Source organism: Mesoplodon bidens (genome assembly GCF_964165515.1).
Source record: "Mesoplodon bidens genome assembly, chromosome: 3".
NCBI classification, from domain to species: Eukaryota; Metazoa; Chordata; class Mammalia; order Artiodactyla; family Ziphiidae; genus Mesoplodon; species Mesoplodon bidens.
The window spans coordinates 29,741,175-29,755,949 of NC_138178.1; the positions used below are offsets into that span (position 1 = coordinate 29,741,175).

Here is a 14,775-nt window from a genome sequence, read left to right on the forward strand (position 1 = left end):
ATCATGCCAACTCTGAAATATTTTGGGAGCACTACTAACAGTGCAGACTCCAAATATCGTTCTGCTCATTAAATCATACAACTGTGTATAAATTCAGGTATAACATCAATCTACATCAGATTAGAAGTCTTGTAATACTATCTGTGGGGTCATGGTTCTTTTAATAGGTAAAATATTATTCAGGTGAAATATACAACCAGCACTGTATGTAGTGCTGAAATATTACTTTAATGCTCACTAAAAATGGTGCCAAACTAAGCAGGGTGGGAACACTCTCCTCTCTGGGTCTCCCATTGAATACCTCGAGCTCAACCAGGCAATGAGTGCTCTTGAAGCCGATGTCCACTAGTGCTGGGATGTCTGTAGTCACTTGAGAGGCGACGGCGGGGATGGGTGCTCACTGCATCCCCTGCAACATGGCTGCCCTGTCTCCAGGGCTGCTGTGTATTCTACACATGCACAGAAATATATTTTTCTCATTTCTGCACTCTCAACATCAACCTATGAAGTACTTCACTGTTAGTTAGAATCCAACTCCTTTTGGTTTTAGAGCCTTAGAAAATAAAGCAATTCAGTGTTTCTCTGTAGGTGAAATTTATGCAGTGCTAGAATCAGAATATCTCTACAGGCATACCTCGTTTTATTGCACTTTGCAGATACTGTGTTTTTTACAAACTAAAGGTTTGTGGCAACCCTGCATTGAGCAAGTCTATCGGTGCCCTTTTTCTGACAGCATTCGCTCACTTAGTGTCACTAGGTCACATGTAGTAATTCTCATAGTATTTCAGACTTTTTCAATATTACTATATTATTGTATTTGTTACGGTGATCTTTGATCAATGATCTTTGATGTTACTATTGCGAAACAATTACGACTCGCTGAAGGCTCAGACGATGGTTAGCATTTTTTAGCGATGAAGTACTTTTTAATTAAGGTATGTACCTTTTTTGACATAATGCTATTGCATACTTACTAGTTTAAACATAACTTCTATATACATCCAGAAACCAACTAGTTTGTGCAACTAACTTGATTGTGATACTTGCTTTACCGTTGTGGTCTGGAACCAAATCTGCAATACCTCCGAGGTATGCCTGTATAGCTAAAATATCCTAACCAACTGGTTCTTTCCTTGAAACAAAAAATATTGAAACTTTTTGAAACAGTAGGGAAAACCCTATTTTACTTTGCTTAAGTTTAGGTAACTGTGCATTACATTGTTCATGTAATTCCCCTGTTTAAATGAAGGTCTATTTTCAGTTCCTATTTCCTTTCCATAGAGAATCTACAAAATACATGGGTATTACATGCTCTCAGAATGCTTTTACTTTGGTTTCACCTGTTTAAACATTTTTAGATTAATTGCTAATTTAGAATAACCATGTGCAGCAACATTTCTTTCTGGGAAGACTCCAAATGTACAGAATTCAGGCCGAGGGCCTTAATTTTACAAAACTATAATAAATGATAAATTAGAGGATAAAAATCTGATTTTGTATCATGTTTAAATTTGCTTAGAGTAAGGTGCTAGAGTATCTCTCCTCTTCAGTGTGCAGTTGAAAGTGGTGCTATATGCTTAGAAAAGTGACTATATTTCAGCAAAATGTAAAAGGAAACAAGGGGGATGGATGACTTTCTGTGGCTAAATGGATGTGACCCACCCCCACCCTTCATAGCTCCAACTCTGGCAAAATATTACTACCTAGAAAGTCCCCTACACATTTTATAAAGTGCCACCCAGATTTAGGCATCCCACTTCAGTGCTGATCACCTCTGTTTGTGCATTAGAACCGCCTGGGAAAGCCTTTAAAAAAACACCAATGTCCATTTATACAAAGTTCTGGAAAAGGAACAACTTATCTGATGGACACTAATGACAGTGACGCCCATCTGGTATGGGGTGGGATTCAATGGTCATGTCGGTGGGACTTGGGTGCACAGCTATGTGTGCATTTGTCTATTTCTCAAGTGGCATATTCAAGACTTGTGCAAATCACTGCAATGTAAATTTTACCTCCAAGGAAAAAGCCACCACTGTCTAGGTGCCACCCAGAGATGGTGCTGACACTGGTTTACAGAGGAGCCTGGGCACTGGCAGTCCTAACACCCCAGGTGTTTCTCACAGGCAGTCCTGACTGAGAACCACTGCACAGCAGTATAAGAGAGGCTGTTTCCTTACACAAACACATGCAGTGGCCCAACTCACCTCTGCTGCTGTCCCGAGAAGAGTCAAGAGGCAGAGCTGCAAAGCTGGCTTCTAAACTGACACCAGATCTAGAAGCCTCTCTGTCTACTTGCTCACACTAACAGAAAGGCACCTCTCTCACGTTTCAACTATTTGTTGGTTCTCTTCAGTTAACGTATTAGAAACTTCAATCATTATGGCTGTATAGGAGTCACCAAAAGAAGTTTCCTATCCAAGGATGATTATTTTTTTGAAAGCCTCTATGTTACTTGTTTAATTTTTTTACTTGCTGCCCAATACATCTTTTCTGGTGACAGATATGGGATTCTACTGAAGATGTAGGGCAAGAACAGAAGTGCGTGTGAACACTCCAGTTGGTAAGTGTATCCAGGAGGCTGGGGGAGCCCACTCCCCACACGTGCGGGCTGAGGGACTTGCTCAGAGAAGAGAAGCAAACAAAAGAGAAGACCCTGAACAGATGCAAAATCTCTTCCAACAATTTGTAGGGACGAAGCACTTGTTATAAGATGCTTTCACAGTTGAACTTGTGGGCTTTCTTTTTAACACTTTCTGGTTATGATTTAGAGAGTTGGTATTTCACAAAGGAAATCAACAGAGCACACAGCTCTGTCCAGGGCTGCACCCTAAGACTTCTAAGGACATCTTAGATAGCATGTTGTGAGCTGCCTTATGTGACAGTCACAGCAGAGTTAGTGCCTGTCGGCCAAACGAGGACATTGGTGTGGCTTGAAAAAAGCCACTATAAGAGAAATGAAAGAGGTAGCTTCTAAGGTAAACACCATTCTGCTTGTAACATAACTAAGCAGATAGCTCTTGACAACAAGGTAAGAAAAACAGAAAAATAGTGCTGTATAAAATCTGCAGATTATTTCAGATCCAATTCTTTCTCAGACTTTGAAGACCTCAGAACTCCTCAGTAAAGGCCTTTTTGTAACAGCTCAGGATCCACCAGAGTGAAGCCCAGTAAGTTCTGGTAACTGCCCATATCACCTGGCAGCATACAGGAGTGACTTTGGTCAATATCTACAAATAATAAAGAGCGAAACTTCCTATTACATGCCCAAAGTTGCTGCAACCATTGTTAGACGACAGAAATCACATGGCCGAAGCTGTGTTACAAAGGTGGATAAGACATCCACTAACCTAAGATGCACTTAAGTATATTACAGATAACCGAGGGGCTGCTTCCCTTTAAGGGAAAAATAATAGAAAATCTTGAATATCTTCTTGAGTAAGGAATTCTTAAGCTAGTTACAATAATTGCTGGATTATAGCAAATCAAATGAGTCTAGGTAGATACCACAAGACAAAACATGAATAAAGTAATTCAGCCATGCTCAGTGCCTTACAGTGTTTTTTGGCTGGAAGCAGGTAGGAACAAGTTTTGATCCTGTCAAGGTTTATCCACAGCTGATTATTGATAATGATGCCCAAGCACCATTATTTGAAGGAACATTCAGGACTGAATGGTCTGGAATTTTCAATGTGCCCTAGAAACACAGGGCACTTCAGTTGTAGAAACATATTTTAGCAGAGAATTAACTTCTGGAAATACCACTTCTATACACCAAGTATCCAAAAGAAAAAAAGAAGTGTAAAATCAGAAATCCAGGGGTCTTTTCCTTAGATAAAATATTTGTGCTGCTCACGTCGCCAAATCCAAGCTCCCAAGTCTGTTATTAACAAGGGCTTCCCACTTTCTTGGGGATTCCCAACACCCAAAATGTTCTTCCCACAGCAGGCTGGACCAGAGGCAGGCAAACTTCTGTGAAGGGCCAGACGGTAACTATTTTAGGCTTTGAGGACATTCAGTTGGTGGCTGTCTCAACTACTTAGCCCTGCTATTGTGGTGAGAAGACAGCTATAAATAATGCATGCGTTCCACAAACAGGGATGTGTTCCAATAAAACATGTAAATACTGAAATTTTAATTTCTTATAATTTTCACGTGTCACAAAATATTATTTCTCTCTTTCTTCAACCATTTAAAAGTATAAAACCCACCCTCAGCTCACGAGCAGTACAAAAACAGGTGGTGGGCTTGATTTGGCCCATGGGTCGTAGTTTGCCAACCCCTGGACTATAAGTTCTATAATAGCAGGGTCCATGATGGTCTAGTTCAGTGTTCTTTTGCCAATGCATCGTACAGTATCTGTCAAATAGTAAATACTCAATAAATACTAGTTGAATTGAACTAATGGCAGTCATTACTAACCAACTTCATTGCCTACTAGAAAAAAACATTCCATGTAGTTGAACTCAACAAGATCCTTCCAAAATGTGAAATATTTATTTACACCCAGGCTGTGTTAGCACATTCAAGCCACTATAAACCATTTTGTTAATGTTTGTCACTGTCAGATGACACCTAAATAGGGCTGATGTCCTCTAACAATCAGAGGCTCACTTGATGTTAGTGAGCGTGCAGGAAAGCTCGTGAGCCTCAACCCCAAGGATGTGTTCTAAACAAGCACATCCAGTGATTCTGCTACAGATGGCCTCTGGGGCTTATTGGAGAAACACTAGTCTGCATATAAATTACCTATATTGTCAGAGGAACTGGGAAGCTCCAAGCTCTCCTCCATAACTATCTGTAATCACAGAATAGAAATGAATCCCAATGAATTTTAGCTGCACACAAATTGCCTATGTTAAGGAACTCAGGGGCTCTGCAATATTCTCTATAACCACTTGTAATGCTGGAATACAAAGGAATCAAAGAATTTATAAGAAACCCAATATTTGAGATTTTAACAGTAGAGCTGGTCTGGTGGGAGTGGCCCCAAGCCCTACTATTTCTCCTCTGTACCACTGGGACCCCAGCAGCCCCTCAATGACAATCACTTTCTAGCACAGTCTTCTAAAAATATACCAATGTTCAGTCTTGTTCAACCCCAGTATTGACACACTGAAATTAACTCTCCTCTACAAGAGCAGAAGAACAGAACACCACACCTGCTGCCAGCACCAGCGTAGGAACTTGGTTAAACACTTCTGCATTCAGAGTGCATGACTCCCTATAGCTCCATCCTACATCTCCCACAGCCAGTCCAGCAACAATCATCTGCACTTGAGTTTCCGGCACTAGTATTTTTGGGTTTCTTTTTTAAACTTAAGTTAAAGAAACTTAAGGTTAAAAATCTCCGCTAGGCTGTCATAAATATGCCTTCTTACTCATAGGTAAAAGTTGAACTTGGAGGATAATTCAAACCACAAAGAACATCTTGAGGTGGATTCTTGGAGTGTGTTGGCAAACATGACTCTACTCTCAGGCACTCCCTACTTGAGAAGTTGCTCCTACAGAATCACTAATGTACAGGGTTTCCAGACTTCTTCATAGAGATTTACAGAACAGCACTGAATGCCACTTCAGCTGTGTCTATATTTATTAATTTTAACAGAGTCAACTCTTTGCTCTGTGATTGAGGTTGGGAGGTTTTGACTAAGTTCAGATGATATAATCAGCTTTGTATCTGCCTGTCTAGGGTGATTTACCAACTATTAAAGTATAGTCTCAAATTAATTCCACAAGTCACACAACTGACTGGTATTGTGAAAACATGGAGAATTTCTATATCCACTACATCCACATAGAAATTGCTATAATACTAGCTATAGAGAGAAGGGTGTTACGTTATTCTTGTTATGTCAGGAATTTTATTATTCAAGATTAAATTTACTTTTGGACATAACTTTAAGTTCTTCTCTAGCATGTTACAGGGATTTAAGAATAGGAAAGGGACATTTGCAAGTTTATGGAACACAGGTTGTGCCTACTTGTTCCTTCCATCTTCTACCAACACTAGTCTTTAAAGAAAGAACAAGATCCAAAAGGCAGAGGGAGGACGGATTCTTCAATGGAGTAAACCTTTCCATTCTCTCTTCTGAAAATCACTTGTCTCTGTTTTGGGGTCACGGAATGAGTATCATATGTTCTCTGCTTAATGAGGCTGACAACCAGCCAACATTACACTACCTAACTCCCCACTCCTTCCCCTACCTCCCCACTCCTACCTCTCCACCCCTTCCTCTCCGGCCTCATCACCTGCAGAGACAGTAAAAGGTAATTGTGTGCACTTTGTACATCTTTTCAGTACATCAATACTGGAAACACTAAATGAGCTTTCTATTTATCTAGATTAAGTTGTAAGCATCTTGATGTAGGAACCAGCCCAACTATTAACTCTTTAATCCCTTATAGCTAAAATAAAAGATAAAGTTCTATTAACATTTTTTAAAAGCCACTAAAAAGATACATATCAAGGGCAAAATACACCCCAAACATTTCACACTCACATCCAACCCTTTGTGACTGTAACTTGTTAAATTCATCATGGGGAGGCAATGTGGAAAGTGTGGAGATTTTTTCTTTCTTGCTTGGCTCCAGGTAGTTTTATAAAGAGCTTATATAAAAATACATGAGATTTTACAATTTTATATCCTAGATCCAATTTTAAAAATCCTTTATCAATGTTCCCATTACTTTTTCCTCTAGTAAAGCCCGGAATGAATACCAAAACTGCCTTATAAAGTAATTGGTTCAGACAAAGATCTTCTTAAAAATTAATTTTCTACTTTTGTGAGTATAAAAATAAGACCCCATTGTCTTTAAAAATTGTAAAAAAAATTTTTGATTAATGTTCATTCATAGCTTTTAATACTATGATTGTCTACACTTTTTAAAAACGCTTCTTCTATTTTATTTAAAAATCAAATCTCTACTCCAGAATTGATAATATGTATCTTGAAGGTAAAGGTACTTACTTTCAGGGTCAAAATCGTAATAAACTTCCCACATTAAAAAAGGAAGACTAATCAGAAAGCAAGAATACAGTTTCACAGTAGATACATAGAGTAAAGAATATATGTTTAAAATATTTTCGTTTCGCATTTTGTCCTGTTTCACTCTGAACATTAAATGAGAATTCTCCTTAATTTTGAGATTTAAAAAAACTATACTGCCTACATACCCAAAAGAATGAAAAATGAATTCAGAAGTAAATTTCTATCTCCAGTTTCAAGAAATAGCTTTCATCATGAGTCACAGTACAAATGACTCAAATATAACTTACCCAGAACTAAGTTAACAGTTACAAGTCAGTATGTACCCATGGTGACCTCCTAAATAGCAACTCAGTCTTGGTTTAGTTTTAGTTAACAGTTAAATTCCCTTGTTTTCAGTAGCTGTCTAACGAGTATACTATACCCCATATGAAAAAAAAATATAGTACCTGGGGATTAACATCCAATCTAAAAGTTAATTTTAAATGCTTTCTATAGACTTCTTTCTGTATATATCTATTAAGTTTCCTGTAAAATAGACATCTTCATTCTAAATATTTTAAGGAGAAGCTGCAGTAGTAGGTAGATTTTAGGAATAATTCCTACTAGTGTAGCTCCATTCCTCGGATCTCCTTAGATGGCCTACTAGTCAAGCATCAGAGAATCAGGCGCTGCAAATTTGGGAGAGCTTTGTGGATTAGATGTAGAACCAAAGTATTCTTAAATAAGTAAAATTCTCCCATATAAATTCTTCTTCATTTTCTTATCTACATTTTCTTGTGTTTCTGTATTTTATTAGTAGGCTAAGTTGCTTCACCATACATTTTGTACATTAACACAAATTTTAAAGTTTGTGACCCTTAAACAGAGAAAAGTACCATATGAAACATTTGTGGGCAGATGAGTATTTTATAGTTTTAAAGACATACTGGAATAATATATCCCCTATCCAATACTTTGAATGCTATTTTTTCTTTTGTGACTTAAGTTGATCCCTTCATATATAAGTCGCGACAAGTGCATCATAAAGGGGATGTAAAGTGAACCAAAGATGTTAAGGATATAAATAGTAATACAACATTTTTATATTATAAGACAATTATAAAAGCCTAAGATATGGGTAAGGGAATAAGAGGTACAAACTACAATGCATAAAATAAATAAGCTACAAGGATATTTAGTACAACACAGGAAATACAGCCAATATTTATAATAACTAAATGGAATATAACTTCTAAAAATTGTGAATCACTATGTTGTACACCTGAAACATATAATATGTATGTCAACTATACCTCAATTAAAAAAAAAATAGACAACCCAACTTAAAAAAAAATCTTTGGATGGATTTCACTGGAGCAGCACAGCGGACCAAATATGGAGAAGGAGGCAAGGAGGTCACTGCAGACTTCCCATTCTAGTACTTTCCATGGGAGCACAGTTCAGAGCCCTACATTCTGCTCCCTAATGACAGATTTTAATCCTAACATAAAATGTTCATTCATCTGAATTTGAAAGGAGCAGTAACATGAATCTATAACTCCTTAAAGTTATAAAAACAAAATTCATTTATGTAAGGAACATGAACATATTCAAAGAGGATGGAGGAAATAGGGACCTTTCAAAATACTGTCTCAGAATTGTTAGCCTGGAAAGTGCCAACTATTTTGTTTTGCTATACAGTTTCCCCTGCAGTTGATCTTCTGATTTTCAGGAAGTACCAGCTTAATAGCAAACACAGCACTATCAAATATTGTAGCCATCGATCTGTGCACTATACGTTACGTTACACCACACTGTAACTTACACAGCCACAATGCAGTGCTTGCTGAACAATCTGCTGTGCAGAGGAGGGGCAGCAGGGTGCAAGCTGGTTTATAACCTTCCTTTAGAATTCTTCCAAGTCGTAACTATGGCTTGATGGGGAGAACAAATGCCAGGCCACTCATGAGGCTGACATTTTGTATCAAAATGTTTCTCTTGGAGTACTACAGGCATTTCGATATGCAGTTATAACACTGCACTGTCTAATACAGTAAGTAGCCATAAGCCACATGTGCCAAACTGAAATCCAGTTCCTGGGTCTCCAAGCCACATTCAAGTACTCAACAGACACATGCCCAGTGGCTCCTACTGGACAGCAAAGAGAGAACACTTCCATGCCCATACAAAGATCTACCAGATAGCTATGATCTAAAAAGCAACATGGCGCCAACCTGGGGGGTGGTCTTAGGGTTTCCTGTAAGATGTCACCTTGCCCATGTATTAAAAAACCCAAGTAGATATCATTCAAATAGTACCATGATGTTTACCAGCAGGGTTGGAGGCAAGTGTGCAGTGCGTGCACGCACACACACATACATGTACATGCATAGCTGGACACACACATGCATATACACATATATGCACACAACTCTGACATGCATACACACATACACATTCACACAGACATGCATTGCATACACGTATGCTCACAGGCACACACGCACACACAGTCTTGTGCACACACACAGGCCTGCCTTCTACAACTACAGCATCAAGGAAAAAATGACTTTGTAACCTGCAAACTATATAAATGAAAATGAAGGAACATTAAAATGAGATATCCATTTGGAGCCTATCAAATTGGTAACAAAAAATTGGAGAATACTTTCAATGTCAGTATAAATGGATATAATCTTCTGGTGATTTTTTTAATCACAAACTGAAATGTGCCTATCCTTTAAGAATTCCACTTCAATGAATTTATTTATCCTGTGAAGGCAATCAAACAGAATTAGGTAGACATATGTAAATTAATTCTCTTTTTAAAAAATAAAATTGACTACATTTTGTTTTGAAGGTATATCCTTTAGGCAAATAAAATCTCTAAAGCAATTTTCACTTAAAAGTTATGGTTTTCTCATTTTTTTTCCTGGAAAATTCATGGCTATTTCAGGAATATAAAATTCAAATGTATCTAAATATAACAAAATATAAACTTCAGTTTCATACAGAAATAAATTATGAGCAGACTGTTCTTCCAGGTGTAAGGGGGGCATGATCCCAGACACGGTGGTACTGGTGTCCCATCCCCCGCCCACCCTGAGAGGTGAGTTTCAGTGCAGTGTTGCTGGTCAGACAGCACATGGAAACAACATAAATGTGCATCAGGGAAGCCCTTTCACATTGTAGAAAAAAGATGTCTGGGACATTGTTGAGGAAGCAAACTGGCTATGATCCAGCAGTGTATGTAAGCCATAAATCCATCCAGTTACACAGATGGATACAGCTGGATGTGCATGTGCGCACAGAGAGGTCTGTGAGCACATTCACCTGTGATGCAGTCGCATTTCTGGGAATTTTATTTTTTTGCTTTATCCTCCTCTAAATTATTTGATTTTTTTTTTACAGTAAACTTTTAAAAAAGTAATTTAAAATTCTTTTATATTTTCAATTAATAAGAGTTCTCAGTAACAAGAGTGTGAAACAGGACATTACTTGAACTTTTTTCAAAGCAAAACGCTAATCTGATATTCATGGGCTCTATTTCAATAACAATCTACTGTACTTGTAAAATAATAGTTTAATTATTGTTTAGAAAGGCATACATTCCAAAGAAATATCTTCAGGGTTCTGAGATTTATTATGAAAACTGAAAAAACTATTCTAAATTGAGAAAAATTCCCATCATTGCCTTCTTAAGATATTTTGGAATTCATCAGATATATGATATAAAGTTACTTGAGCTGAAGTGAATCTGGTAACAGCTGACAGCTGGGTGAGAGGTAACCTATTCAATGCTGTAAGGGACAGAGGTTATCTAAAAACAAGTCTTCTGACCACTATAAAGTATTAAAAATGTTTTCATCTTCAATTTTATATAGCAGTGATTGGCTTCTATCCACTATTTTTCCTGTATTGAAATTTGGCCCTCGCATCTTATCTTCAAAATTCCTCATTAGTAAATCTAATTAAAATATATTCTTTCCAAACACTAATTTCAAAGAAAAGTAGAGAAGTCATTACGCTGACTTGGAACCATAATTTTTAAGTTTCGGTCTATAGACTTAGTCCTCTTAGTCCAAGAATATTTAAATCTGGTCAGTCACTCTCATGTTAGATTATTAAAAACAGCTTTACTGGAAGTCTTGACACATCGTTTAAAAAAAAACCCAAAACCAACCAAAAAAGATATTTAAAATTCTCTTAGAATCTCAAGGTTATTATTATCCCTTTTCTCAGGAAGGAAACTGTTAGCACTTATCCTTTTCTTGAAGATAACAATTTAAAAAATAGAACAGATCTAACATAGAAATAACTATCTCTTTGGAATTTTTAAAGCTCAAGCTAAAACTCACCATCCCCAACCCAGACACAGGCTTTTTGAGTCTAACAAAAGAGTAGCTCACAGTCTATGAAAGGAATATGTGAATCACAATTTTTTATTGACTCATAGCATCATTTCAGTAAGCATAATTATATCACAATGTGAAAATATCTGGCCTGACAAAGACAAAAAGAAAACCAAAGGAAAGAAGAGGAAGGCAAGATGGGATTGGCTAAGTTCTACTTTGGCTATCACGTTTCTGTGTGAGCCAGCAACTCACTGAAATTAAAAATTTTTCATCTTATCAGTCAAGAGTAGAGCAAACACATTTAGAAAATGGAATCTGACTACTTGATAGTGAATTCTGATGGAGAAAGTATTACACATTTTCTTCAAAGGTTTAAATGTTCAACTTCCATTCTTCATGTAAGGAATATAAAACATCTACCATCACGTTTAACCCAACCTCAAAAATCCCAGTGTTTTTGTTTAAATTCTTTACTGTGAGAATATGAACTAAATATTAGATATTAAAAAGCTATGGCTACAAAGACACAGGTGTGTCCAGAATTGTATTTCCTAAGTCCCTGAGTCCCTCTTATTTGATCAGTGACCACACCTCTTTTATATTTTCACTACATTAATGCTTCTGTTCTTCAGATCTCATTAATTCTTTACTTCCTCTAGTGTAAATTGTTACCAAAAACCAGGAGATATTTACCAGTAAAACACAAATCCATGAGAGTAAATTACGAGTATTAATGCAGTTCCCACATGACCAATAACACTGATTTCTTGTAGCCATTATAATTCCTGCAGACCTCAAAGAGGAGGTCTATACCTTGAGGCCTGATACTGATTTATTCAGACCTAGGGATTTATCACGACTTATCTAGCATTTAGGCATTTGATTACAAGTCATCATTACACATTTTTTAAAATGCGATCCCTATGGTCTTTTTTTTTCTGCCTACTGAATATGTACAGTAGTGCTGTTAAGAAGCATACCAAGGTAATACAAAGCCACAGACACTAAGGGAAGACTAGAATGAACACTGTACTTTGCTCATCGTGCTGGCAAATGAGCCAAGAAATTTTTAGCTGATACCAAAGAGGAGATAATTATAAAGACAAAACTTTTTTTGGACGAATAAATGAGTATTATAAAACATATTCACCAACAGGACTCATGAGTAATCTGGGCAATTTGCATGGTTCCAAGTAAGTATCTTAACAATTGTAAGTACAAAACAATAGAAGTTCCAATCAAATAATTCTTTACTGATCACCATCAATGCCATATATAATGTAGTGTTTAGGCATCTCACATCACTCATATACACACATACCACATTTGCAACCAACAAGCACAGCCATGTATACTTTTCAATGGGGAAATAATATGAATGAAAATAACTGTGGGAAGTACCTATTTTACCTACCAGACTATTTCATTTTGTAGAATTCTTTATATACAACTGTTCCATCCCTCCACCCTCCAAATAAAAGAAATAAACTAACCCATGATATGACAAAAAATAAAGGCAACATTACATGGATATAAAATGGGAAGTAGATACAGAACGTTTCCAACAATGTGCCTTTTGCTACCTGTGTTTCCTGAGAAGCAGAGAGGACTGACTGAACAGACCTTGGTATGGGAGAGTGGTTCTTGATTCCTAAAGGCTATCCATTAAAGAGTCACACAATCCAGCGGGAATTGTAAAGTAAGAGAAAAGAGTATATTTTTACATGATTGAAACTTTCTAAAATCCATACCCTGAATATGTGTCCTGTGATATTCATTTATGAGTGTTCTATGTTCATTAACCAACATTGCAGTAGATAACCCCCACCCTCCAGTACTTTATCCATTAACCTGGCAAGACCACCTGGGATATCTTTGTGCAGCTATTATTAATGAATTCCAACCCTCTGACCAGCACATTAAAGCTCATAGGTACTCACCCTGCAAACTGGGCACTGCCAGTGACTACTGCTGTCTCTAAGCCTGTACTCATCAGACAAACACTTGGAATGATACACACGAAAACACAGGTCACATATCAACACCTCTCCAGGCAAATGGCATTCAAAACAATACCAGTCATGATTTTCTGTTTCCCAGTCCTACAAAAAATACAAAATAGTTTCGTATGACATTTTGTCAATATCTGCAATGACTAAGAACAAAATTGAAACTAAAGTCCATCAGAAGTTAGGCATTATAAACAATTTTAGACATTTACTGTGTTAAAACAAGAGGGAAAAAATACCTAGAAATTCGCTTCTTTAAATTTTTAATTCTCTCCTAAACATATTAATATTCAGAAATATCTTAAGGTGATCTGATAACAAAACCAGTCCAAAATGAAATAAGTCCAAAGCCAATCCCAGTTCTAACATTATCTTTCGTTTTTATATAGTCTATGGGATAATTTCTTCAGTAAATGGAATACCCCAAAGCAAGATCTATAACTTAGTATTTCAAATAAACAAACCTCTGTTTTGTTCTGATTTTTAAAAAATATACTAAGTACTTATTAGCATACTTTGGGAACAGAGAGAATAGTAATAAATGGTGATGCTCACTATTCTTATCTTCTCATCCATGGTATTGGATGCTTTATTGAAAATAACCATTAATCAGAATGTCCATGTTCTGATAGGTTGTCAAATTTTCAGGGTCTGTTGAATTTGGAAAAATAAATTGAAAATGTGAAACTAAAGGTTTAATCACATTCTCCAAAGGACATTACCACAAAAAAAAAAAACAAAAAAGGAAGCAGGCTTATTTTCTTATTGGGACTATTCCTGGAAATAAAAGACCATAACTGCAGGTATACAGGTTTCTTCAACATTTTCTTTTTTGTTACACTCTTTTTTTTTTGTACAGCCAGTACCATTTAAACACAAACAGGAGAATAGTGTAAGTTCCTTTAATTTGGAATTCATTCTTCATAAATATCACTCTTAGCTTTTATCAAAAAATACCCCTGTTAAGAGTGATGGATTAATTCTCAACCTTCTTTTGTAGATGTGGAAGTTACATGAATAAGGGTTAAACCCACATTTAGTGTTATCAAGGCCACTTCCCAATGGGGACCTTGAAATTTCAAACTTGGGTTCTGCCATCATTTTTCTTTTTATAAATCACTGTCTACTCTGCTTCTGGGAGAGAGCAGCTTTTTCATTCCCTCTTACATCAATGACTCCCCCAATAAATTGGCTTCGATAGAGCATTTGTCTAGTAAGCACTGACTCACTGGCACCTAAGGTTCAAATGTATTACTGCTTGACCATATGAGAAGGCTACGTCTCTCTCCTTCAAAAGGGAAGGGAGTTGCTACTGTTCTGAAATTCACACCTTCCAACCTACATTCAGAGTCATGGCTAAAGTACATTAGTAAGTTCTACAAAAATGTAAACTTTTTGGTTTGCTTTTTAGTAAGAAATTGGCGGTCTTTATCAACCAAA

At 36.8% G+C, this 14,775-nt stretch overlaps 1 protein-coding gene across 13 annotated transcripts in view; it reads right to left on the minus strand.

The window, feature by feature from the left end:
* Window positions 1-14,775, minus strand: part of ZMYND11 (zinc finger MYND-type containing 11) — a 127,882-nt gene that overhangs the window by 25,514 nt on the left and 87,593 nt on the right. For 11 of the 13 annotated variants that reach the window (XM_081227750.1, XM_081227759.1, XM_081227760.1 and 8 more), the window contains one exon: window positions 13,267-13,428. The exons of the other annotated variants lie outside the window; for them this stretch is intronic. In XM_081227750.1, coding sequence (XP_081083876.1) covers window positions 13,267-13,428 — 162 coding nt within the window. The remainder of the gene's footprint in view (window positions 1-13,266; window positions 13,429-14,775) is intronic. 13 annotated transcript variants of the gene reach the window in all.